The 26,675-nt window shown below is 41.5% G+C and overlaps 1 protein-coding gene and 1 non-coding gene across 2 annotated transcripts in view; both read left to right on the top strand.

The window, feature by feature from the left end:
- LOC148834537 (baculoviral IAP repeat-containing protein 1-like) overlaps positions 1 to 19,825 on the top strand; it is a 62,603-nt gene extending 42,778 nt beyond the window's left edge. The window contains exons 13-22 of the mRNA XM_088915762.1: positions 60 to 159; positions 524 to 590; positions 1,559 to 1,613; positions 1,918 to 4,026; positions 5,706 to 5,873; positions 6,958 to 7,145; positions 7,742 to 7,772; positions 13,396 to 13,482; positions 14,842 to 15,006; positions 17,699 to 19,825. Of these exons, the coding sequence (XP_088771888.1) occupies positions 60 to 159; positions 524 to 590; positions 1,559 to 1,613; positions 1,918 to 4,026; positions 5,706 to 5,873; positions 6,958 to 7,145; positions 7,742 to 7,772; positions 13,396 to 13,482; positions 14,842 to 15,006; positions 17,699 to 18,063 (3,335 nt within the window). The 3' untranslated portion in view covers positions 18,064 to 19,825. The remainder of the gene's footprint in view (positions 1 to 59; positions 160 to 523; positions 591 to 1,558; positions 1,614 to 1,917; positions 4,027 to 5,705; positions 5,874 to 6,957; positions 7,146 to 7,741; positions 7,773 to 13,395; positions 13,483 to 14,841; positions 15,007 to 17,698) is intronic.
- A 741-nt stretch (positions 19,826 to 20,566) lies between these two features.
- trnaa-agc (transfer RNA alanine (anticodon AGC)) lies at positions 20,567 to 20,639 on the top strand. Its single transcript has one exon. It is a non-coding gene; the product is annotated as a tRNA-Ala (tRNA).
- Positions 20,640 to 26,675: the final 6,036 nt, after the last annotated feature.

Raw genomic sequence — 26,675 nt, forward strand, 5'->3', positions numbered from 1 at the left:
AAAAGTCAGTCTTGTAAAGATCTTTCTGATGTGTAGATGTAACTTGAAAATGTATCTAGGTGACGAGGAAACTGTTCAGTGTTTTCATTGTGGTGGGAGGATTTCACATTGGCCTGAAGGAGCTGATCCAGTACAGGAGCATCAGAAGATCTTCTCACAGTAAGTTATCCTTCCACAGAACAGATTTTCTGAAGTTGCTAAGAGTCACTGAGTTTGCTCAAATCAACCTGTCGGACACCTGCAATAAAACTTCTACATCCAGTTATTAATGTCCTGCAGCACTGAGTAGCATAAGCCATTTTCTGCAAGTTTTCACTTTCAGAGATGCATATTTTCTCATCAGTCTGTGAGCTTGAGAATGGAAGCAGCCAGACGTATAGAATTGTAAATCTTTTTGCATCTGTCTGTAATGGGATTGAATTTCCTCAGGAAGGATTTTTAAGGCCTTTACATATCTTTATAAAGTGTCAAGATACCTCATTAATCTTATCTTATTAATACACAAATAAACGTCTGCTTTCAGATGCCAATATATTGTTAACATCGGTCAAAATCCTCAACAAAGTGAGACTGCCATTAGCCTCAAAAAGGTAAGGGTTTGGATAGCTTTTAAAACTTTCACCTTTCCGTCTTGATTATTCAGCTCTGATCCTTGGAGTGCTATCTGTTTCCAAATTGCTCAGAATCAGCTGGAGCACTAAAAAGACCTGAGAGTTACTGAGATCAAAGACCTATAGAGGAAAAAGGAGGGAGGATTAGCAGATGACATCTAACAATTAAAAAATCCTGAGTATCCAGCTGCTTGTTTTCAATTCCTCACCCTCTTAATTACCTAACTGAAGCCTTGATTTAAATAACATGATGATTCATTGGAGTATTTTTAGAAGTTTTATTTTTCTACCCCAAATTTTGGAATTTGAGATTACTTATGAGTAAGTGTTAAAAGCGACCAGACATGTTGTCATTTCAAATTAATCCTCTTGCTGAGCCAGTAAAGGATTCAAGTGTGTAACTGAAAGCTTGGTTGGAACTGGATCTTGTTCCAACCATCAGCACAGTGATTGGAGAGTGATTAGAGAACCTGTCTTGATTTAAAAACTTAAAACCTTAATCAGAAAACTTTCTTCCCACTCATTGCAAAATTCTATGAAAAACAGGAACACAAAGACGTATGCAAAATCCAGCTAAATAATATTAAATGGTGAAAAAGAAAGAAACTAGAATCACTATCAGGAAAACAGGGCATCAGGAAATTTGGGGGATTTTCCAAGACATTATTTTAGGGGCATCAGGCATGAAGACCAAATACTGTAAATCACTAATCTTAGAGAAAACATCAGATATCACTCAGGAAGTGAAAGCGCATGAAAAATTTGAGGTATCAAGTGATATCATGAAAGGAAGATATGAAAAAGAAATATTAACACAAAGTTTCCCAAATATCATCAGTGATTTCAGGGCTTTATTTTATATTAGCATTTGAGAAAACAATCTAGGAAACTAGTTGTCTTTCAGCGTGTACCGGTGTATTTAGAGATGCCTGTCTTCTCTTTTTAAGGAGCTCAATCAAGATACTGGTGTTTCTGCCCGGCTTCTCCTATCATCTTCCACAGGTAGTAAATAGTTTATTTGGTATTTGACAATACTTCCCGTATTGTCAAACCTAATGTATTTGTCTCTGTGAGCTGTATTCTACTCACTCATTATACTTTATTCATTTTTGTATCACTCTATAGTGACAGTAGCATTGGGAAAAATATACAGTAAGTTTCCTGCAGTTCATTTGTAAATGTCTTGCATGGTGTTTAGTTCAGTTTCATTTGACTGATGAACTTACCAGTTCGTAGGATTAACATGCAATTCAAGGAATCATTATGCAAGCTTCGTTCAGTTGTTTTTTTTTAATCATTATTTCAGAGTCTCGGCTGGAATTAAATATGTTGGAGAAGGAAGCCAGGAATCTGCAATTCCTCCTCAAGAAGGCCTACGCAACCAAGGAGTTCAGCAGGTCCTCCCCGTTCTCCGATATCCATATTCCTTTTGATATCCGCCTGCTGTACACGCAGGTAGTCATGGAGACGAAGGACTTCAGGAACGTTCCTCTTGCTCGAGTCACTCTACCTGAAGTGCTGAGAGACCTGCGAAACATCACAGTGTTAGAGGGCCAGCTAGGGAGTGGGAAAACAGCCTGTCTGAAAATGATAGCTCTGCTCTGGGCTCAGGGGGCGTGTCCCATTCTGAGGCGATTTGAATTAGTGTTTTATATTCCCTTGAACTGTGCCCCTGAAAAACTCAGCGTGACTGAAATACTTAGGGATCATCTTCTCAAAGAGGAGCTGGGTATTTCAGAGTCAACCTTCCAGGAATTGATCCGTCATTATCGAGAACGTGTCCTGTTCCTGCTTGATGAATTTGGGAAGGATGCAAGTCCTCTTCCCATGCTGATAGAGGAGTTGATTCATCGGACCCACTTGTGGAAAATCCCAGTAATCGTTGGTGTAAGAACCCAAAGCCTTTACCTTATCCGGAAGCATGCTGAGCTCCTGATCGCTATCCTAGATTTTCCTCTGCGTGGCACCATTCGCATCTTACGGAGTGTGCTGTCTTTTAACATGGTCCAAGTGGAGGATGTTTACAAAAGATTATATACATTCCCTGCCATCTGCCCCATCATCAAGACCCCCCTCTTTGGGTTAGCAGCCTGTGTGTCAAGGATTAAGTTCCCCAACAGAGAGTTTACCGGCATCTGCCTCCTCGACTGCTACCTGCAGTTCATAAGGAAAGACGGGCAGACGGGTGTCTGCGTCAACACGGTGTCCAGCGTGGGGGAGCTCTGTCTGAGAGGGCAGTTCCGTGGGCAGTTTGAATTCACAGAGGCTGACCTTCTCCAGGCGGGAGTGAAGGAGCCAGAGGCCCTCAGGCTGGGGCTTCTGAACAGACTCACAGCCCAGAGAATCCAGCCAGTGTATCGGGTCTTTCACGTCTGTTTCCAGGAGTATCTGGCCGCGGTGCGCATGAACGAGCTCATGACCTCCAGCGTCCCTGAGGAGAGGGAACAAAGTCAGAAATACTTAGAAGAGATCGATTCTTTAGCTACTTTTTTATGCTTTGAGCATTTCCTTACCTTCACCTCTACAAGGTCAGAAAGAGCAGCTACAGTCGTCACAGACTATACACTGAACAGGATTAACAAGAACGCTGCTTTTAGTGCTGACAAGGCAATCAAAGCGTTCCATACTCATCACCCTGAGATCCCGGTTTATATTGATAGTCTCCTGCATGTTATGAATGCCGCCCCAGATTTACGCATCACTGTTACAGATACTTTTCTCTTCAACCAGGTTTTAAGAATGCTGATTGACTCCCTGTATTTACCGTCCTGTTCGCCAATAATCACAGAGGGCATGAAAGGGAAAACCTTTCTCATCAACCAAATTCCATTACACGGACTGTTTTATTTCATAAATCAGTATCCAGAGAGCATTAAGGGGATCAAGAGCTTTCACCTCCATTTTTTCAAGGAAATGACCTATCTCAATGAGAATGAGGATCGCTTTCAAATAACAGAACCACCGGCTGTTGAAGAGGAGTTCGCTGGTTCATTTCGTGATCCTGAGAGATTGAGAATGAAAAAAAGGACATTTAATCATTTGTTTAATTTGGCAATCAGTTTTTTCTCTGCTCCCATACCTGAGGAGTTTATCGATGTGCTGTGTTCGGCTTACAACAGACTTGAATATAAAATCCCCCTGCTGCATGTGTCCATCGTGCAGACGAGACAACTGGCGGAGAAAGAGCTGGGAAACTTGAGCCTGCTGTTCTTCCTGTCAGACTCTGTGGTTCTGGATGTCCTGGACAGTTCAGGAATAGTTCAAGAACTGCATCTTGTTCTGGAAAAATATGCAGCAAAGGTCAAGGGGTTGCTTGTGTTATCCAACAGAATGAGTGAAGAAGAGCAGGCAATTCTTGCCTCACTGCCCAATTTGAGGTCCTTAACTCTGATGTGCACGAAAGCAGACATTCCAGGTAAGAGGTCAGTGGTGTTGTAACGGTGTGGTCAGCAGGCCCGGATCAAGTGTCAGGAAACTCCCTTTCAAGGATATCTTGACTGTTTCAGAATGGATTAGGATGCTTCTCTTCATTCAATAACAAAGATACCTACTGAATTTCTAAACACATTGCAGATCTTTTCTGCGTAGGCTATGTTATTTAAGTTATTTAAAACTTTGAGAATTTGTTTTTATGTTTATAAGAATCCATGGGAATCAGACTGCTGTAGTGTGTTCAATGTACAGAACACTCTGCCATCATGCTGTGTCAGATGATTTTAGACTCACGCATGTTAGCATTGTGCTTTCAGCAGTGAGGAAAAACAATGCTTAATTAGCATCTTAGTAATAAGAATAATGTATAATTTTCTAAATGCACTTAAAAATCCCTGTAATTAGGTATAATTTAGATCTAATATATCAAATAGTGTGGTGTAGAATAGCTTTCCTCGTGAGCTGGACAGCTTTCTGACCTTTTTTATTTGGCAGCTAGTAGTGAATTGATCCCAGGATGTCATCCAATTGTTTCCTGAAAGAAAACTATCCCACCACCCTTTGTGTGAGCTATTGTCTCCCATGCTCATTTTTAAATGTATTTCCCTGTGGTTTCCATTTGTGAAACAACTTGAATATTTAGCTTGTTCCATGCTCCCACATCCCTTTGTGTAAAGGAGTGCCTCCCTTCCTGACTGGAGGACCTCATCCAGCTGTCTTGAATAAAGTCAAGGTATCGGCTTCAGCACTATCGCTGGGCAGCACGTTCCACACACCTACAGCTGCTTTCATAAAGAAGCCAGTTTGAAATTCACTTGTGCCCTCTAGTGTACTAGTACAGTGTACAGTAACACTTCGGTATTTATGAGGGTTAGGTGCCTTGAGGTCTCCTCAGATGGTGAATTTTCAAACATGGAACTTAATGCCTTGCAGGGAAATAATGTGTGGTTCCACAGTTCACAAAACCATAATAATGTTTTGTTATAACTTTTAACTATATCAGAAATCAGTGATATTAGTTATTAGTATTTTTAAAGAAAATTAGTACTGAAAACTTCAGAAAAGCATTCCGTCCTCCCTGTAATTCTAATTATTGTATGTGCAAACTAATAAGATCACTGCTATGTAACAGCTTACCATGTACTGGACTCTGGACTGGATGTTCTTTTCATTGTTGTGTGCATTTTCTTTCCTTTTAGATCTCGTTTTTATTATTGTTAAAAAATGCAGCACTATCGTCTTGTAATGACGTTTATTACCTCACAGGAATAACTGACAGGAACGTGAATTGAAACTGATAGCTTAGGGATACATGGAAGGTGTTTGTTTTAATAACATTTCTTTTATCTGGCAGCACAACACTGAGTCACGCACACGCACTGCTCTGGTAACAGGTCCACACACAAGCCACTTCTAACGCTTTCCTGAAGGAAACTGAACAACTGAAGCATTACCCAGGATGCACTGCTCCAGAATCCTGTTAAGTCATGTTAACGCAGCTGTGCCTTTGTATAACCTTATAACCTTAATAACATTGTATAACCTTAAAACACTTTTGTGCAAAGAAGCGAAATCACGAATATTGAACACGGTTTTACTACAGAAAGTTGTCTGTTGGTAGTTTACAGTTTAATGAATAAACCGCCTTTTCTAATTTTCCAGAATTACTACTCCGTCAAATGGACACATTTTCAAAACTGGAGGAACTGAAATTAGTACTGGGTCCATCTCCAGGAATTTTGTGTGCCCTACCAGTTGGATTCAGCAAGGTAGTTACTCTAAGGAAACTGTACTTGAATATTACCATACAAGAGGAAGACACTATATTAGGTAAGATCAGGTTAATCCATCCATCCACCCATTTTCTAAAGTGCTTTATACAGTACAGGGTCGTGAGGAAGCCAGAGCCTATCTAGCTAGCAACGGGGGTAAGGCAGGATACACCCTGGATGGGATGCCAGCCCACTGCAGAGCAGACAGATACAAGCATACATGCACACTCAGATCGGGGTCTGTTCACCTACCAGCACTGCCAGTGGACTGTGGGAGGAAACTGCATCACCTGGAGGAAGCCCACATGAGAGCAGGGAAAACATGCAAACTCCATGCAGACAGCACTGAAATTGAACCCAGGGCCACTGCGCTACAAGGCTAACCCTAACCCTGAATTGGAATAAGTGGTTAGGAAAAGAGTGGATGGATGAGTCAGACTAACAAAGATCTGTTGGAATGAATGGCTACTCCTGACCAAGACTGGGAAGCACTGTTTCTTAGGTTATCAAAACATGATTCCGAAAATATTGTGCCAGAGCAAACAAATATGGGCGTTTGGACTGCATTTTCTTCTAAAACATCAAACCATTTTGTCTTTAAAAACACTTAACATGACCGAACAGATGTGTTCCTTGGAGCAATACAAATGCAAAAAACATTGCTGCATGAATCTAAATATCTGCCTTAACTGCATTCCATCTTAAATTTCCAAACTCATTTATGTAATCAACTACAGCCTTCCCTTTATAAATTCAATAGTGTGTGACAAGTAGAAGCTACATTAATGCTTACAAATAACCAAAATGTAAGTCTTACAAAAGTGTTGATGGAAAGTTAAAGGACGAAGGAATAGAGTGCACTTTAGGAGTTCTCACAGCATTGTTTGAAAAGGCACAAGCAGATAAATTAAGAATACAAAGACCAAAATGAATCAAGGTAAGGACAATGCTGAGGTCAAATCAATATACAGTAATTATTATTGGGAAAGATCCTACTGTATTATTGCAACGTGATTGCACTGCCCTGCTTGGTGAAAGAACCAGCGGCTGTGGTTTTCAGGAGGAGTGGCCAGTCATCGTCTGCACCAGTAACGGTATGAAGCTGCTGATGGGTGGTTTTCGGTTTTTTGTTTCTGTTTTAGCGTGGCTTCTTGCGCATTTCCCACTCTTGTCCAGCTTTGTACTGGAAAGTGACTCCTGTCCTGGGTTGGAAGGCATCATCGGCGCCCTGCCTTGCGCTAGCCTGCAGGAGCTCAAACTGGGCTGCATAGTGTTCACCGGTTCTCAGCTGAGCTCTTTTGGTGAGCCGTTTCCTTCTGCCAATGAGTCTGTGCCATGTTCTGATGGCTCACATTCCAGATTGTTGTTCTAGAAGTTCTTATCCACACCAGCGGGTTTTATAGAGGTTATCAAAACTAGTCACTCTGCCCTAGACTTTTTCACATATTACTGACAAAATAATGTCAAAATAAAAACAAAAGTCTACAGCTCATCCCAAATCAATTAGAAATATAAGACAGAATGTAACTTGCATGAGTAGTTTAATCGCTTTTGCTATGAAACACTTGAATCCAGGGCATTGTCCTCAACAACATGCCTGGGAATCTTGTTCTGCACTCTCATACAGTAGTTTCCTTCTGTGCTCTTTGGTTCACATTTCACTGTTCATTCTGAAGATGTCCAGCCAGAGTTTCTATTTCATTTTCATCACAATTACTGTTCAGAGCGTCTGACCATTTGTTTTTCACTTGGAGGACGTATTTTACAGTGTGTAAATAAAGGTAAAATAAATTGTGATTTTAGGTTTATTTCCCCTGCACAACCTTTTCACAGATCAAACTGTTCAGAGGGTATTCTATTTCTGGACATACAGATGCAGCCATTCAAAGTGCGCGTCACAGACACGTACCGCAGGTGACGTCGCTCAGTATGACGCAAGATGACGCGTGGCACCGCAGTAAGTGATTGGTTGACCGACAGGGGCACTCGTGGTCCGTTGGTCTGTCGTAGAAAGACTTACAGTAAAAACGTCTTTGCTGTGCCCGTTGTAGATATTGAATTTTACCACTGAAGGGAAATCTTAGTAGCTGAGCATAAAAAGAATAGGAGCATACTGTAACGCGTGTGAAAGCCATAAACGATATTAATTTTGGAACATAAACATACAGTATATAGCTGGTCTTGGTACTTTAAAGAAAAAAATACACACGGGTATTCCATTTCTCCCTAAACATTGTAAGCTTCGAAGTCTTTAACTAACGTGATACCGGAGTCAACAAGCATACTTTTAGAATTTGATTAAAAGGGAATATAATATGGAATCGCGTGTCTCAAGAATTTAATAACGGTATGATTATATCCGTGTACTGCGGCAGGGCTGTGTAGGGCTGTTTCGCCTGCCTGCTCATGCGAGCTGACTGTAGCCGACTGGTCTAGGTGCGTGCCTGCCAACGGGCAGGTTGTGTGCTCGAATCCAGCTGGTGCTGGACCTTCCGGTTTTATTTATTTATTTTTTAATCGCGTAACATAAACATATTACCGTATGCAAACTGTACTGTATACAGTATGTATATGTATATTTAATGTCTTAACTGTGCCCGTTTAATTGAATTTAAAAAAATTATTTAACACGAACATTAAGCTGTTTACATCTTCCGCCTGAGAACAGTCACCCGTTGCTACCCAACGCAGAATGGTGATTGGCTGACACCATCTGACACCCCTCTGATTGGAGAAAAAAGACGTGCTGGTTTGCTATACATACTGTAACAGGAAGAGGATTTCTTTCTATTCAAAACGTGTATTTTAAAAGTTTAAGAAGTAAAAACCTTACAGCGTACACAGATTTCTAAACTGATCAGGATCGTTATCTTTGTCTTATGCATAATAATATTCACCGCTCTGTGCAGCAAATTAATAATAAACTTTATTTTATATAGCGTTTTAAAACGAATAAGTAATTAGATTGCTCATAAACCTAATCACTTGCTTTTTCTTTTTATTTAGGCTCAGATTTCAACTATAGATCGTATTATTAATAACCATAATAACAACCAACCAACAAAAACAACCATATAAACATAATACCAACCAAAAACAGAGATAACAACCACAATTCAAAATCAAATATATCAAACCATTTTACTCTCGCAAAGTCCTCCAATTATCATAATCCCGCCCCTTATGCAAAACCAAACCTTCCTACCATCCCAGTTTATCCTGTTTATCATAAACAAAATCCACCTCAATTTTCAACATAAAGCATTACACAAAATCAATACCTCAACACTCCATACTCAACAACGATAATTCACAAACAGCCAGAACATGTAACTACACATTCCCAAACAGACCTAATTTCCATAGCCCCGCCCCTTATGCAAAACCAACATCCCTCCCCTGTTCTCTCTCTCCCCTGGCGGTTGTAATTGTTTTTATTTTCAAATAAATTTTAGCAAAGTCATGCATTTTAAAAATCTTAAGATTTTTATATTTATGTCTTTATTTAGTGGTTTCATTAGTGACAAAGGCTAAACTTTCTTGGAAAAATGTCTTTTATGTAAACCATGTTTGCTATTTATTCATTCAGGGCTAAAATATGTTCATTGTATTCTAATGAAAGAAGGGTTCCTTTCGCCGTAGTCGGGAGCCTAGCCTTTAACTAGTAAGTACTGTACTTACTGGGTTTTTGAGGGGGGGGGGGGAGTGTCTTTCGCTGGAAATCTCGCCTCCTACTTTGAAAATACCCGTGAGACCGGTTCAATTCGTCACAGCCAGCACTCCTGCAGAGAGGGGGGTTGTACTTGCAGTGTATACAGTACACGCGTTATGCTCTTCGTTAATGTCTAAGCCGGAACATATCATTATATCTCATTTTGTATTTCTTAAAAAAAATCGTTTTCCCAGCCTAACAGTATTGTTTTTAACCTGTAAATTTGCTGGACAGAGAGGTGAACATTATTACACAGAAGACAAAGATAGCGATTTACGTTGCATTGTGTATCGTGCTGCTTTAATACAGTTTTAAATAATTGGAAGTCTAAACAGTATCAGCTTTATTTATGGGTTTTAAATAAAGGTGATTTAAACGCGATTTAAATCAATATAAATGTTTATATTGTAACGCATAGGTGACTATTCATTGTTATTAAAATGACTTAAATTCGATCATGTTGTGATATTTAGAAATATACATTTGTTTGGTGCGAGTGAAGTTTTATTTAATCCATACTGATTCTTCTGGAAGCCAGTTTCCGCCAGGGAGTAAAAAAAAAACACACTATGGTATTCTCTCCAATGCAGTGCAGTTAAAAACATACCTCTGATGCTGCTCCTAAATGAATATCGTTTATGACCATCAGAAGCTTTATGCTCCTTTTCTTTTTTCCAGTGGATTGAACAGGGAGAGGCATTTCATGATGTACTTTTCACTGATGAAACAACAGTGGCTCTGGAACAGTTTTCAACCATGTCGTTTTATAAAAAGGGGAGATATGTACACGTTACTGAAGCTAAAAGTTTAGCCTTTGTCACTAATGTAAACACTAAATAAAGACGTATAGAAATCCCTACGTTACAGACTGTATATGGCTGGTATTGGTAGTTTAAAGAAAAAATACACACCAGTATTCCACTTTCTCCCTAAACATTTTAAGCATCAGAGTCTTACATGTGGTTATTTATTGCATAATTTAATTTTGAAAGCCACTGAGACATCAGGTACTACTGTTGTATTTATGAAAAAGAAACAAAACAAAAAACATACTAACAACTGTGCCATCCTACTCCTTAGTTAATACATTTTATTATTCATAAACAGTTAACATTGTTAGCTAAATATTTTGAATTATATTTAACCCTATTTTTTCTTTAGTTTTGTATTTAACTTATTATATGATAGTCAGACTTAATGTATATTTGAACAATGAAATGAAAATATATTTTTACAAGATTTTACATTAAGCACTTAAAATTAATATGGTTAATAAAAGTAAACTGTAACATGCTGTAACAAGATCGGTTAAACTGCGAAGAAAATGCTTTCAGAGAAAATGTTTCAGGTGTGAAGAACATAGATCTCTAATGCAATTTCAACCAAACCTGTTCCCACACACCCTGCCCCCACTACCATTAGAATATACACAAACATTTTAGCGTTTCATTCAGAGCAGAAGACCCTCACACCTGAAGAGTGCTGGCTGTGACGAATTAAACCGGTCTAACTGGCTTCAATCACAGACCATGTGACATGGGACTCAGTAAACTAACAGCGCCACTGGATTTGATAATACCTAACCAAAATCCGCAATATGGAAACAGAACCTGTGTGATTGTTGATAGATGATGTACTCGTAACATTTTTTCAAGACGAACTACAACATTTAAAAAATGACTTGTATGTACTTGATATCTCTAATCAATCCACGGGTCCCAGCACAAAACGAAAGTAAAATGCATACCGTTTCGCGCTTCTTATTAGTTGCTCAAAAGTAATTTGACCGTATGAAATGCATAATATAAACCTAGAAACATATACGTGAGCAGTACATAAGCACTGTAGTATCGGTGTTAAGACATACCTCTCAAATACTGTAAATCAAGTTAAAAATATCTCAAGACCGATTCTGGTCATAATGAAACCATGTTTCATGTATGTTTTCTTTAAAGTACCCAGACCAGCCATATACTGTATGTTTATGTTCCAAAATTAATATCGTTTATGGCCTTCACACGCGTTGCAGTATACTCCTATTCTTTTTATGCTCAGCTACTAAGATTTCCCTTCAGTGGTAAAATTAGATATGAATATTCAATACTTAAACGGGCACAGTTAGATATTAAATATACATATACTGATTCTGGTCGTAATGAAACCATGTTTCGTGTATGTTTTCTTTTTCATCTTGAAATAACTCATTTCTAAATACCTTTTTCACTGTTAACATCTTGCAGCAACTTTGCGAGCAAAATATACACTCTGACAGTTCATCCTGCTACCAACATTAAATAAAACAAATCTTAAGATTTCTATATTTATGTCTTTATTTAGTGGTTTCATTAGTGACAAAGGCTAAACTTTCTTGGAAAAATGTATTTTATGTGTTGCAGAAAAAACTGACTTGCTTTAACAAAATATGTTTACAAATCCTTTCACCTGGCATTTTCGTAGTTAGAAATTATGGAACGCTCTGTTAAAAGCAAGGGAGTTTTTATGTCCGTTGCAGTTCTTTTGCAACATGAATATAATTATATCGTTATTAATTTCTTGAGATACGCGATTCCATATTATATTCCCTTTTAATCAAATTCTAAAAGTATGCTTGTTGACTCCGGTATCACGTTAGTTAAAGACTTCGAAGCTTACAATGTTTAGGGAGAAATGGAATACTGGTGTGTATGTTTTCTTTAAAGTACCGAGACCAGCCATATACTGTATGTTTATGTTAAGATTTCCCTTCAGTGGTAAAATTAGATATGAATATTCAATACTTAAACGGGCACAGTTAAGACATTAAATATACATATACATACTGTATACAGTACAGTTTGCATACGGTAATATGTTTATGTTACGCGATTAAAAAATAAATAAATAAAACTGGAAGGTCCAGCACCAGCTGGATTCGAGCACACAACCTGCCCGTTGGCAGGCACGCACCTAGACCAGTCGGCTACAAGACAGCTCGCATGAGCAGGCAGGCGAAACAGCCCTACACAGCCCTGCCGCAGTACACGGATATAATCATACCGTTATTAAATTCTTGAGACACGCGATTCCATATTATATTCCCTTTTAATCAAATTCTAAAAGTATGCTTGTTGACTCCGGTATCACGTTAGTTAAAGACTTCGAAGCTTACAATGTTTAGGGAGAAATGGAATACCGGTGTGTATTTTTCCTTGTGATATTTTAAGCTCTAGTTGAATGATAGGTGTCGCATTTTAAATCATTTTCGTAGTTAGAAATTATGAAACGCCCTGTTAAAAGCAAGGAAGTTTTTATGCCCGTTGAAGTAAAACAAAATGCCTGACAAAGTATGGCTTGGACAGATTCCAAGTGCTTGTACAAATGTGCTAAAGAAATTATACTTTGAGTATACAGCTTGTCCAAAGTCATCCATTATTAATACTATTAGTAATATCTTCGGTAAAGGCTTTGATGCATAAATATTTCTGATAAAGGTAGGTTGTGTACTTTTGTCCAACTGAGCAATCTTGCTTTCATAAAATATACCAACATTTTAATGACTGAAGATTAACATGCTGTAATACACTGTTCAAAATTAAAGGCTCAAATGCTGTACATGAGAGGTTAAGCTCCCCCTGGCGGTTTTACAAGGTGACGCCGGATAGTTTCCGGCAGAGCGTCAAATGACGCGCGATTAACCACGTGACACTGCGTGACACTGCGTGATACCGCGACACGCCCACCGGGGTATGCCGCAAAATAACGCACCCATTTTGAATGGCTGCATCTGTAATAGAAGAGAAAATGTAAGAGGTCTTTTATCAAGTAAACAATCACTCTAACAGTTGTAGTTGTGATCTCTGCTAATTGTAAAGTTTTGTTTTTTTCTCAGTTGCACAGCTTGGGAGATTCACAAATCTGAAAGTGCTGAAGCTGTGTAATGAAGTGTTTGACACTGTGGAAGTAATGCCAGCTTTCGGTAGGTGGAAACTAACTTGCGAAAGGCCAGGCAGTTCTCACCGAGTTACTGAAGCTTTCATGTGAACCACTCGTCTTATTGACAATGAGACTGTAACATATTTATGATTTGATCTTAAGTTCTATGACTTTTTTAATATAGGCTAATTGATTGGTTGATATGCAGTTCAGCTCCAGTTTCTTCGAGATGTTGGGCATGATTGTGTTGACCTAAAATCAGTTTGCTTGCTCTGCATGGGTGGCACGGTGGCTCCCTGGGGTGTATTGCTGGGACATTGGCATTGCCTGTCATTGCATTAGCACTTCTGGAGCCCTGGGTTTAATTCTGGACCTGGGTTCTGTCTGTGGGGAGTTTGCATGTTCTCTTCGGTTTAGTGTGGGTGTCTTTCAGATGCTCTGGTCTCCTCCCACAGTCCAAAGACGTGCTGGTGGGTTATATAGATCTGTGCACATCTAGATACATCCAGGGTGTATCTGCCAGGCACCTGTTTCTTGCTGGGATAGACTCCAGCTGCCATGCAGCCCTGTACTGGATAACATGGCTAGAAAATGGATGGATGAATTTGGTTTACAGAATTATTAGTTCTTTTAAATACATCACATAGATATTGTATTGTATGTGTGTCTATAAAACATTTAAGTATCTACAGCTGGCATCTATATGTGCCCTGTGATGGAAAACCAAATGATGAAAACATTTGACTGTCCATTGGACTTGTTGTAACAGTCTTGAAACACAGGCTAATGCAGAGAAACAGACATACAGATATAAGGCTCAGAAACAGTACTGTTTATTTATAGTGCAAGGAAATAAAAAACTCAAAGTAAAAGCCTAGCTCTTTTTCAGTCCCTCACTATCAGGAGAGGGCAGCTAAGCTAATTGCCCTCCTCAAAGAACCAAACAACTCTTAACTCCAGTCTCTCTCTCTGTGACTCTTCACAAAAAAAACGTTTCCCTGAGTCTCTTCATACTAAAGACTTCCAGAAGCTTGCAGCTCTGTCCTCTGTGTCTTTCTCTTGGTCCCTCAGATGCACAAAGCTAAACGGAGGATCTGCCGTCTGTCTTCAAATGGCAGAAAGCACAGCAACTGACTTTTGGAAGCTTGAGCTTCCTTCTCTGTGATCTGACACCTGACCAATAATCTTCCACCAGCAGGTCAAGTGACAGCGGGCAGCAGCTCACACCCCACAGCAGTCTGGGAAATGTGGTCCAGACAAGAACCTCCAGTTTGTCTTGACTCACTCCCCTCTTGCACATATTTGTACAGTACCTATAGTAAAGACACTGAATGTCCTGAAGGGATAGGCCGTCCTGAAAAGATATGAGTAAATAAGTGCTGCTAATTATCTGTGTTCTCAGCTTGTGCACTGCAGAAACTTAAAAACCTTGAAGTCTTGCATCTGCCATTTGGAAGAGGCATGAAGGAGGCAGCTGAGATGATTATTAAAGCTTGTCAAACTCTGCCGTGCTTGAGGTCTCTTCGAATGCACTCCTGTTTGAACGATGACAGTCTTGTCACATTTGGTAAGTTGTACCAAGATCCTTTATGTTTAGAATAGATCTGCAACAGAATAAGTGCTTGTTATGACAAGTCTACTGTATGATTTTCAAATGGTGTAAAAATAACTAAATCAAACCTGTCAGTGCTGGGGCCCTGGGTTCAGTTTGTAATGTTTCATAGCCGTTCAGGGACGCCAAATATGTAATCATAGTGGCTCTCTGAAGGCACCAGTTCTGTAGGGTTTGGGCATTTACTGAGACAATTATTAATTGTAGCTTGTGATTCTTTTGATGGCTTTAGAATCCAACCATGCGACATAACTCAAACAACGCACACACGCAGGTACTAATACACGAGGATACATTTATTAATACATAGAATATGCATATAAACCTAACAGATCTTATCGAGAGGGTTATCAGAATACAAAAGGTATATATTCAATCAGTTACGAAGAGTTACATATATCAAGAGGACATACGTTCGGTATATCATTCATTTAGACCGTTTCGTAAATGAACTTGGTTATAACTTCTACATTAGATACTCAAAACAAGTACATAACTCTTAGGAATTAAATTGATATCAACTGGTTGGGATAACAATTGAATTCTCGAGCTGTAATGCATTGAAGTTGAATACTCATCCAATTTCTGGGGATTCAGATCTCCTGCGGGCACAAAGAAACAGTTGCAGGCTGTTGCTGTCCAATCCGCGCTCTCTGGCTGTGTGCCAGGCTGTGCTGTGCGGCTTGCGACGGTGCACTGCTGATGCTCACTGACCGGCTAGTTAGTGTTGGCTTTAACTAGCAAAGTTTGTGCACAGGAGAAAAGATGACTGTGGGTCCCAGCAAGTCAGGAAGAGGACCGGTTCGTTCCTGATGAAGAGCTAGTTCTGAATAGTGATTCAGTTGTCCACAGTTCTGACCTGTTCACGAGGCCTGCTGCTGGTGCTAACCTCGGGTGGATCCTCTGGTTACTCTCTGGCAACCTCCGCTCTAGACTCTTAGAACAAAGGAAAGTTCTGGCACTCGGACACACTGGCCGTTCCGTGGTTGTCCGGGCTGAGTCTCAGGATGGTCAGGAGGCGCGCTGCGAGAATGTCCTGCCCTTGGGAGCCTTCTGCTCCTGGGCCGTCCTGCCCTGGAATTCTCCTTTGAATTCCCTTTAGAACAGTCCACAGAAGTCCACTCCTGAATCTTACTGAATCTCTCAGGCTCGGCTCTCATTGAATCTGAATCTCTCAGGCTCTCTGTGTTGCCTGTTTTTACCTGGAGGAACTTCAGCTCATTCATTGGCTGAAAGTTCCATGGGCATCAGAGTCCCACGTGGGTTACTCGGCCCTACCAGTCCCTGATTGGTTGACCACGGTGAGATATGAGTCACTTACTCCTGACACTTAGTAATGCGGTCCAGATGTCCATCTGGCACTCCCTAGACAGATAGGCGCCAATGGATGACCATTGATCATGATAGCCAGACTTAGCTAAGTGCATCCCCCTTTGGGAGCTGTCCTAGGACCTTAAATCACCCTGCATGAATAGTCTCTCTGTGGCTGCACCACAGAGATGAACAGAGAAATGGGGCCTCATTTGGGAAGGCTCAGAACACTTAATTCTTTCTTATTAATAAGCCTCGCCGCTACAAGTTCCTAAGATGCTATCTGTGTGGCGTTTGTATGTTCTCTCTGTGTTGATGTGGGCTTCCACGCACATGCTGGTAGGTTAATTAGCCTAAGTCAAGAGTGTGTGTGCGTCTGCCCTGTAAAGGACTGGTGTGCCATCCGGGGTGTATCCTGCCCTACGCCTGTTGCTTGCTGGGATAGGCTCCAGCTCCCCTGTGACCCCGTGTGGGATATTCTGGTTAGGAAGTAGATGGGTCACAGAACGCAGCCAGAAGGTTCAGAAACAGTACTCTCTACTTTATCATATTTTTTGTTTTCTATGTAATTTTTCAAATACATTGCTTAGGATACATTTTATGTCTGTTTATAAAACATTCAAAAGATCTTAATAAAGTGAGTGCTTTTAGTTATTTTAATCAGGCATAGGAAATCATAAAGTAGAGCTTTTTCTCATTTTTGATAAGCTTCATGACAGAATTGTTATCCTATTAATTTAGGACTGTGTTGTAATAGAACAGTAGTTCTATTTCTAAAAATAGTGCATTTCATTTTTCAATGCAATTGAAGTTTTTATTAGAAATATATATATAAACTCAGTAGTATTAGGTGTAAACAATATTATTTTTTAAGAATACTATCTATCAGGAAAACATTATCTTGGTTGATACTACTGTTTTGAAACATCCCTGGAAATGACATTCAAATGAATTAAAATGCTTGATTAGCTGTCCTTACCTACAGCTGCGATACCACAACTGTATTCAACCTATGGGCGGCGCAGTGGCTCTGTGGCTCAGGATCTGTGCCTGTGGCTGGAAGGTTGCCGGTCCAAATCCCGCGGCCGGCAGAGGAATCCTACTCTGTTGGGCCCCTGAGCAAGGCCCTTAACCCCAACTGCTCCAGGGGTGCTGTATAAATGGCAGACCCTGCGCTCTGACCCCAAGCTTCTCTCCCTGTCTGTGTGTCTCATGGAGAGCAATCTGGGGTATGTGAAAAGACAAATTCCTAATGCAAGAAATTGTATATGGCTAATAAAGTGATCTTATCTTATCTTATTCCATGTAATAAGTAAATATAAATCTATTTTTTTAGCAAAGGCAACCCAAAATGGCCATTTCCTTGGACTTCATAAACTCATTATAGACCACAGCATCAACACCACAGAAAGAGGCTGGCAGGAATTGTTCCACTGTCTGGGGCGCCTGAGTAACCTGGTGAAGGTGAACATCTCCAGACCTGTGTCTCATCTGATGAAACCTTCTTCCCGTCTGGTCGTTGCCTGTGTAAGGGCCATCGCGCAGCTCCCCAGAATCCAGCATGTTATTCTGCTGGGCTGGCTGCTGGACAAAATGGACCGGAAGCTGTTCAAAGACATGAAGAAGAGGCATCCTCAGTCACAACACATTAGTTTGACCTACAAGTTCCACGTTCAGCCAAAGATTGTAGAAAGCGTTTGAACTTTAGTTGGCAACACGTACCACAACTTAAACAACAGAAATCAATCCCCGTTCGACCATCGCTTTCAGACGCTGTTGGCACCCGGTACAGGTGTACTTGAAATGAAATGAGATGTGTACTTGTACTAATTAACTGCTTTCTCTGTGTTTTTCTATTATTGGAAAATAAGACTGCAAAACCTCTAAATATATTAATATTAATTATATTTTCATTTCCCTGAGCAAGGTCTGAAACAACTCCTTAAGCCTTGCAGTCTTACTCTGACTGTTCTTGGATCCTATGTGGAAATAGAAAGGGCAGAAGGGTTGTGATCTGTTTTGTAACCAAGTGTATTCTGTAAAAGGATGTGATGAACTGTCTCCAGTCATTCGTCCTGCTCTCCTAATATGGACTAGCTGTAGATTGCTGTAATATCTCTCGCTGTGCTGTTGTTACCGAGGGAGCTTGGTAAAGTCCCTGATTATCTCCAGCTGGCAGAAGAAATAAAGCTGCAGACTGTTGTTCGCTGTAATCTCCTGAGAGCTGGTATCCCATGACACCAGTTAACGGAGGCTCACGCAAGCACATCACCAGTTGGGTCATCTGTCATTCCAGCATCCAGCATCCCAACAACTGGAGCTACTTGTGTTAATAGATACTGGCCAGAAGGAGCCCCAATTGGAAATGGGTTCGCCCAGAGGTTGAATGAACATTCAAGTGCTTGTGAAGGGCAGGGTCTTTATTAACAGCCGTTCATGTCTGATATCCACAAAATGTGTCCTCTCGGACATTTCCAAAGGTGTGTGTCCAATGTTGTACACTGGGCCATGGAAGTGTCAGGGAATGACGATGCCTCAATAACGGAATCACTTTTATTTTGTAACCGACTGCACCGCCTAGCAGTTTGAAAGGGTGCCAGGACACTCTACACTTGTGTTTCTCGGGGGAAAGCAGGGATATTGGGGATTTGGGGGTACAGAGAATTAAGTTGTGGTGGCAAATGTAAGGGTACGTTCAAGAAAAGAACCTTCTACGTCTTTTTAAAAGTGATTATTTACGATAGTTCTTTGGAACACCGCCCCTTCTCTGTCCTGTGGCTGTGGTCCAGTTCTACACAGCCAGAGTGCTGAAAGTCTTGCAGACGATGAGGAGGCTCCTCCTGTTCTGTACTGTACTGCAAGGCGGTGTAGGAGGGCACACGTCACAGTGACTGTGCGGCTCCTACTGGACCGGTCCGCAGAGCAAGTGAGAGGCGAGCAACACGCTGCTCTGAATTTCCTAAGACTCATTCCCAAGGTTTGGAGAAGCAGCACTGAACTGAAATGACCTGAAAAGATCTGTTACAGAAGTCTCTGAAGTTTATCTTTTTAGAGCTGCAAATACAATTAATTTGCAAATATTATTTGTTTTTTACTTATAAGTCAAAAATGCTACACAGGAGAGACCTTTGTAACTACAGTGAACTAAAATGACCTGAAACGATCTGCTCCTCTGACCTTGTGAGTGAGTGGGAGAAGTGAGACTGTTCACAACTGTCTTAAATAATGACTTTTAAAAAGAGGACGTGTCCTTACACTGGCCTACGAACGTTACACTCGGAATCCCCAAATCCTATCCCTTTTCACACTCAAAAGTGTAGAGTACCATCCTAATGAAAATTTCAACAAATCTATTAAATTAACAGTCAGAGGGGCCAGATCACATTTAAGACATACACTGAATTTAAATATGTATTTAATTTTTGTTCTCGTTGCTCTCCAGGAATTCACTGTTGCATACTAAAGGCTCTACATCTATTAGCTGAAATATCAAATCTTATAGACATTAAAATACATTGTTAAATTGCACTGATTAATAAACATGAATTAATTCAACTTCATTGTGTATATTTGTGGTGTGTCTATAAAGCAATTTTAGGGAAATCAAGTGACTGATGCAAGTTCATTTCTGACTGAGGATATTATTTCCACTATATTCAGGAACGTTCTAATACCTGGTGTTCTGCTCTTAGCCCCCTACATCACCAGCGACTACAGGGCACCAGCTGATACTTTGGATTCATTACAAATGAGGGGCAGCGGCCTGGTTTGTTGCAATAGGTCTAGAGGTAACACACTAGTTAAACACGAAGCTGCGTGCTAACCATGGGTTGAGCTCCAGATACAGCGTTACTTTCAGTTAATTGCTATTGATCAATCTTGTAGAGTTCATTGCATGGTTTGTCATTAGAATATACGTCGAGAGAGATTCCCAGCAGTGTGGGGGTGAAATAGAACTACACTAACGGGCTCTTCCAGGATTTGAAAAAGGGACCCGCATCCTCATAATCTCATCATCGGAAAGTCGTGAGTTTCGGGGCAGGGCAGCTTTCTCTCCTGCTCTTTTGAGACACTTACAGCAACTATTCTCTCAGAACCATCTTCATCGCACTTGAAAGGACTGCCTTGCAGACCAAGGGCAGCGGGCGGTGCCCGGTAAGAGGGGCAGAGGCGGTAAGACATGATGCCGAGACGCCTGAAGCAAGGGGGGTTAGCTCAAATGGTAGAGCGCTCGCTTAGCATGCGAGAGGTAGCGGGATCGATGCCCGCATCCTCCAGGTCCGGGTCTGGAGCTCTGGGAGCCGGGTGCTCTCCTTTAGCCTCTGCGACTTCTGATAGGTTCTCCTCCGCTGAACGTCCTTCAGCTGTCAAGCATTGAAGGGCCACGCCTCCTTCCCCACCTCAGTCTGCACTGAGTGCGTCTCCGGCATTTTCTCGTCCAATTTGGCAGCTTAGCAAATGCAAAGTATATCCGAGCGAAAACAGTGCTGAGGATACTCTCACGAATCCTTAGAAGACGTGCGTTTGATCAACGATTGCTAAACATTCACATTCGAGCCATCAAGCTCGTAGTTTTCCTTCAAATATTGAAAGCTGTCAGCGAGCACATCACGCTCTGTGGGACGCCCCGTATTTTGAGTACTTCAACAGAAAGAAGAGCAGACAAGTCTCAAGTCATCTAAACATGGTGAATATGACCAATTAGAGGATGACCAGTGGCTTCACAGACTTGACTGAACTGCTGAATGAGCTGAATAAAAATGTCATCAACACTATCAGCAGTGTCAACACATTCAAAACAAATCACAAGTGTTCTCAAGTAAGCTTCTCAGTGCCAATGCTCACATTAAGGTAGGCTATTCTTTTTTCTAAAATGGGGAGCATTACTTGTTCACTGTAACATGAGTAGCTTCCTTTTTCCCCTGCTTTAAGGGCTATAGAAGGAGCTTGAAAGGAGCTTGAAAAAGCTATTGTAGCATCCTGTTTATCCATAGGGAGACCAGCAAGGAGCAAGGAGCCTCTGCAAGTGCTGGAATGCCTCCTTTATCACCTACACCTATCATTCATGGTTGGGCCAAAGTCGAACCAGGGGCCGATCTAAGAAACCACCTTCTCACTGTCTAATCAAAAACATGTTCATTTTATGTTAAGCTTCATATAGTTTTATTTGAATGAGTTGTAGATTTTTTGATTCAATCTTCATTCCACACCTTTTCCCAGCAACTATTTAAACCCTCTGCTCACTGCTACCGGCGCTCAGTATTAGGATTTCATCCACCTCCTGAGCTCGCCTCGCCCTCCTTTCCTGAAACCCCCTCTACCCTCTACCCTCTACCCCTTCTGGATCCCCTCACCTACGACTCTTCGGCTTTGGAGTTCTCCCTACCTCTCTCTCATCTTGCCCCTCTCAGATTTGTTTGCCTGACTTCGTTCTGACTACCTGGATTCGACCTCGCTTGGATTTATCGACCACTCTTCTTGGCTTATATTGCTTGTAACGGCCAAAACGTTGTGTTTTCTTTCTTCTCTTTTCAGCACGGAATATTTTTACGTGTACCACTGGTCAAATTCTTGCAAAGTAAAATTACACTTACAGTACTATACCTACTGTACATATTCAATACCACTAAACTACATATCAGTGCCAAGCTCTCCCAAAATGGACATACGTGGTTTGTGTGACTAAGAATATCCGTCAAATATAACATGCTATACAATACTGACTGAGGTTACTGATCCATGTTCTTAAAACCTTTTTCTCTAGGGCAGGAGTGAATATATTTTGCGCTTCCACTGAAAGGATGTGCTCCTTTTCCTCCACTAGAATGCACCTCGTTACCATTCAATAACCTACAGAAGGTGTCACTGGAGGGTCTTGTGTCGTATGGTTTTTCTTCCGATCTGGATAGTCACATTAAACAATTGACCTAATCATTTTCTTAGTTATGCCTATATTACACCGGATGTTTCTCAGTGTCTTTTACAGTTGATTACCAAAAGGATTTACTCTGCTAAAAAAGTTATAAAACACCCCAGAACCAGGCCTAATTAGACCACGTAAACATATGTATGCTAGAACCCAGATAGAATAGAAAGCAGAAGATGTTATGAACTGAATTTGAACCCCTAGTTATAAATCAAGGCACTTTGTAAAATATTGGTGAACTCTCTGGGAAGGTCCTGTGGCTCTGCAGTGTACAAAACACACAGCTTACTACATGTGTGTCAGGGTGATTATAGACCAGAAGACGACTTTGAAACTATAACAGCAGCTTTAATTTTTATTGTTCTCCTGATTTTCTTGCCTACAGCTGATGTGACTCTGGACCCTAATACGGCACACCCAGACCTCACCTCTGTGGACAGAAAGAGAGTGAGATGAGGAGAGCAACAGAATCTCCCTGACAATAGAAGTGTCACGGACGTCCAAAGGGACTAACCGTGGGGAGCAGGAGAGCGGAAAAAGCGTAGCGGCGAGACGGGAAAAAGGCCCGGGCTCATTAGTGCAAAGAGTTCAGGAATGCTGTATAGAAACCTATGCCCTCAGGGAGCGGACGTGGGGTGCCCTGGTGCTAGGCGGGTCTCAGGACATCCGAACGTCAATGCTGAGCGAGGACAGAGTGCAAGACCCGGAAATATATAGCCCAAGGGAAAGAGAGGGACAGGAAGGACAGCAGACCGGAAACTAGGGACAGGACAGAGAAAGAGCGCCCTCTGGCTGCAGAGGGCGTGACAAGAAGGAGATTTGATTTCTGGCCTTGCATCTTGAGCAAGGAGGGCTTCACCTCAGGGAGACACTACTGGGTGTTGGAGGTGAATGACTGGTGGATAATAGGAGTCACCACGCAGTCTGCCAGGAGGAAAGGGTGGTTCCTCTTCACTCCTCAGAATGGGTATGTCACGTAGCAGTTCCTTCCGGGCCCTGTGCGGATGACGCGATCCGGAATAGTGAAGATACACGAGGGAGAAAGTCATGCGGGAAAGGGTCAGGATACAGGGGGGCGTGTCCGAGGTGAGCTGGTGTCCTGGGGAAGTGAGTCCGGGCGAACAAACAAAGCCAAAGTCCAAACGGGGAATCCAAACGGGAGAGTCGAGTCCAAAGCCAGGAGATCCATCCAGGGGTTAAAAGCACGAGCCGGGTCGGGACAGGGAATCAGGAACAGAAAGTTAAAACCATAACGGAGCCGGACACAGCAGGACCCCGGGCTCTCGCGCTGCGGAAATCAATGAGGAACCAGGAGCGAGGTCCGCGTCTGGCTTTTAAGGGGGAGCGGGATTAGGGAACAGGTGCAGACAATGGGGCAGAACAAGAAAGGGCTGGAGCGCCCTTAAGAGGAGGGGTTAGCGATCGTGACAGGTTACTGGTGTCTGTGTTCTAACTCCTCTTGTTTTAAAGCACTCACTGACCCCCGAACTGCCCTCCCACAGCACCTGCTGCCCAGGACGGTGGGGGTATGTCTGGATATTGAGAAAAGGGAGGTTTCCTTCTACAGAGAGGAGCCTTGGGCCCACATCTACACTTTTACTGGAATGGACTTCATTATGGGGGAGAAGATCTATCCAGTCTTCTGCACCACTGACTGGATGAAAGACCTTGTGCTGCTGCCTCCTCTCAGCTGCGAAATATCTGATTGGTTTAACCTGGCAGACAGCAGTTAGAATTGATGTGGGGAAGAGCAGGAAACACCCTTTTGCAGTTTCAGCCTTTGTTGAGCTCCATAAAGACAGCTCAAAGCAATACAGTCTTAGGACTTCCCCACCGAACAGGAGGACTGTTAGGGGTTTCCCAGCTCTTTTATACAGTGCAGCTTCAGACCGGTTTGTTTCATCCCCAGGTTAACGTCTTATTCTATGAAGTTGATCGCTTTTCTTTAGTGAATTTGTTAGGAACAAACCAATTAGGGTTGTTTTTACTAAATCAGTTCTTATCTCACCTCCACTACTTTACGTCTTTTGGTGGCAGATACTGGCTGTACACAGTTAAGTTAACATCCATCTGTCCATTTTCTAACTGATTCATAGACTTCAGGGTCATGTGGGAAACAGTGCCTATTCCAGCAGACAATGTGTACAAGGCAGAATACACCCTGGACAGGATACCAGTTCATTGCAGAACACACAGATCCAAACATGTACACGCTGACTCCAAACCCAGAAGCCAATACCCACCAGTATGTCTTTGGACAGTGGGAGGAAACTAAAGCACCCAGAGGAAACCCACCTGAACACAGAGACTACATACAAACTACACACAGATAGCACCCAAGAATTGAACTCAGGGCCCCAGAGCTGATCCTATTCATGTGTTGAGAAGCGCCTATTAGTTGAATTCTTTATTTTGTTCTGTTTCTTCTCCCAAAACGCATGTTTGTTGTCTTCCTACAAGCCAAGATAATGGTACTGTATATGTAAAATTCTATTATGACTGAGAATTACGTTGTACAGGTGTCAGCAAATTCATTGTGCATTGCAGGGGAATATTAGTTTTTGATTTATTAAAAAAATGTGTCATTTGTTGCATTAGTTGCACTTGAAATCCATTTTTAGGTATGCGTTTGTAATTACTACTCAGAATATTTGAGCATTTGGTTTTTGCTTGGCGATTGTGTTACAATGTGTTAATAAAGGTAAAATAGATTCAGATTTAATGTGTCTTGATTTCAGGCCACAAAAATGTTTTACTTTGGAATGAGTGTGTAGGCTTTCTATGGGCTCTGTATACAGTATACTGTATATATTTCTCATATAATTAGTCCTCCCATAGCAGAGAAAACACTCACAAGATGTCTATTGTAATGTGACAGATGGATCTAGGTAATTAACCTCAATTTTATCACCACACACTAGTGTGTTGCACTCTGAACCACCCCAGTAGAATACCCAGCTCACAACCGTAGTCTGACAACCAATGGCATAAGATCCATTCCAATAAGCACATGATACTAAAACTAAAATACTAAAAACACTAAAAAGTACATGAACTACTGTACATGTTCATGAAAGAACAGGTATAATGCCACATATTAACTTTAAACGTGATCTTCAGCTACTGCAACTTTTAAGAATGTGTTAAGTCATGTTGAAGTTACTGAACAGAGAAGACTATGAGAGTACCTCATCCAAGTTGTGACATACCAACCTCTCGTCAAAGCTCATGAGGCCTGGACACAGCACAAAACTACTGTTTTAGCTTACTAATAGTCTTCAGTGTCTACAAACAAAAGAAAACACCTACAGTACTCTACTGTATATCAAACCTAAACACCTAGACTAAATGAAACCCATGGGAGAATGTGACTCTCACCCTTCACCAATTACCTAATTAATTTATTCACCACCACTCCAGAGGTGTGAATATATTTATATGTCGTTGAGGCTTGAACGAGCTCTAGCAGCAGGTCAGCTGAAACTAATATGTTGCCACCTTCCCCCCCCCTCCTTTACTTACACTCCCAGGGAGAGTAATAACCTGACTGGTAGATGGCAGGTCGAACAGAAAACATCCCTTGATCCCTTGGTCCCCCCGCCCCTCCCCCACAGGGTCAGATGTCTTCACAGATGTTTTATCTGTGTCATGCCTTCCCTCATGAGAAGAACAAGTAATAGGTTTATTCCATGCTGAAAAAAAGAAGAAAGAGAACACAACGTTTCGGCCGTGGAGCCTTCTTCAGGTTCTTCTTCTTCTTCTGCTTCCACCTGAAGAAGGCTCCACGGCCGAAACGTTGTGTTCTCTTTCTTCTTTTTTTCAGCATGGAATAAACCTATTACTTGTTCCTTTGCAGCCTACGCATGCTGACGCAGCTACCCACCTGAACTACTCATGAGAAGAAGCTGCCTTGGGAGTACCAGCACAGTTGCCCTGGCCACAGTTTCCACTGCAGTCTCTAATACCTGGAAGAATTGCAGTCACCCCGGCTGTTTGGGAACAAGGGCAAGCAGTGCTGTTGTCACACCAACGACGTATGTCCCTCGCCCTCTGGACACGGCAGCAAGAGCAGTGGCATCACCCACAATTTTAATTCAGCAGTTAATATCCTCCAGTACAATTTAATGAATACGTTTGGCCTTATCGATGACACTGATTCCAGGCAAAGTTCATCTCAAATCCCGGGTCCATGTGTTAGTACCTGTCACTCACCTCCCTATGATATGCTAATATTATCAAAAGTTTATCCTTTCTCGACCCACGACATGCTGCCTATTTATCGAAAGGAAAAAAATGTTATTCCTTAGTCTGAAACACATGGCTTGTATAAATATCAGACATAAAATACCAGTATCTCATATTATATCTCATATGGTTTCTCATATAT

Source organism: Atractosteus spatula, chromosome 5 (assembly GCF_055471065.1).
Source record: "Atractosteus spatula isolate fAtrSpa1 chromosome 5, fAtrSpa1.hap1, whole genome shotgun sequence".
NCBI lineage: Eukaryota > Metazoa > Chordata > Actinopteri > Semionotiformes > Lepisosteidae > Atractosteus > Atractosteus spatula.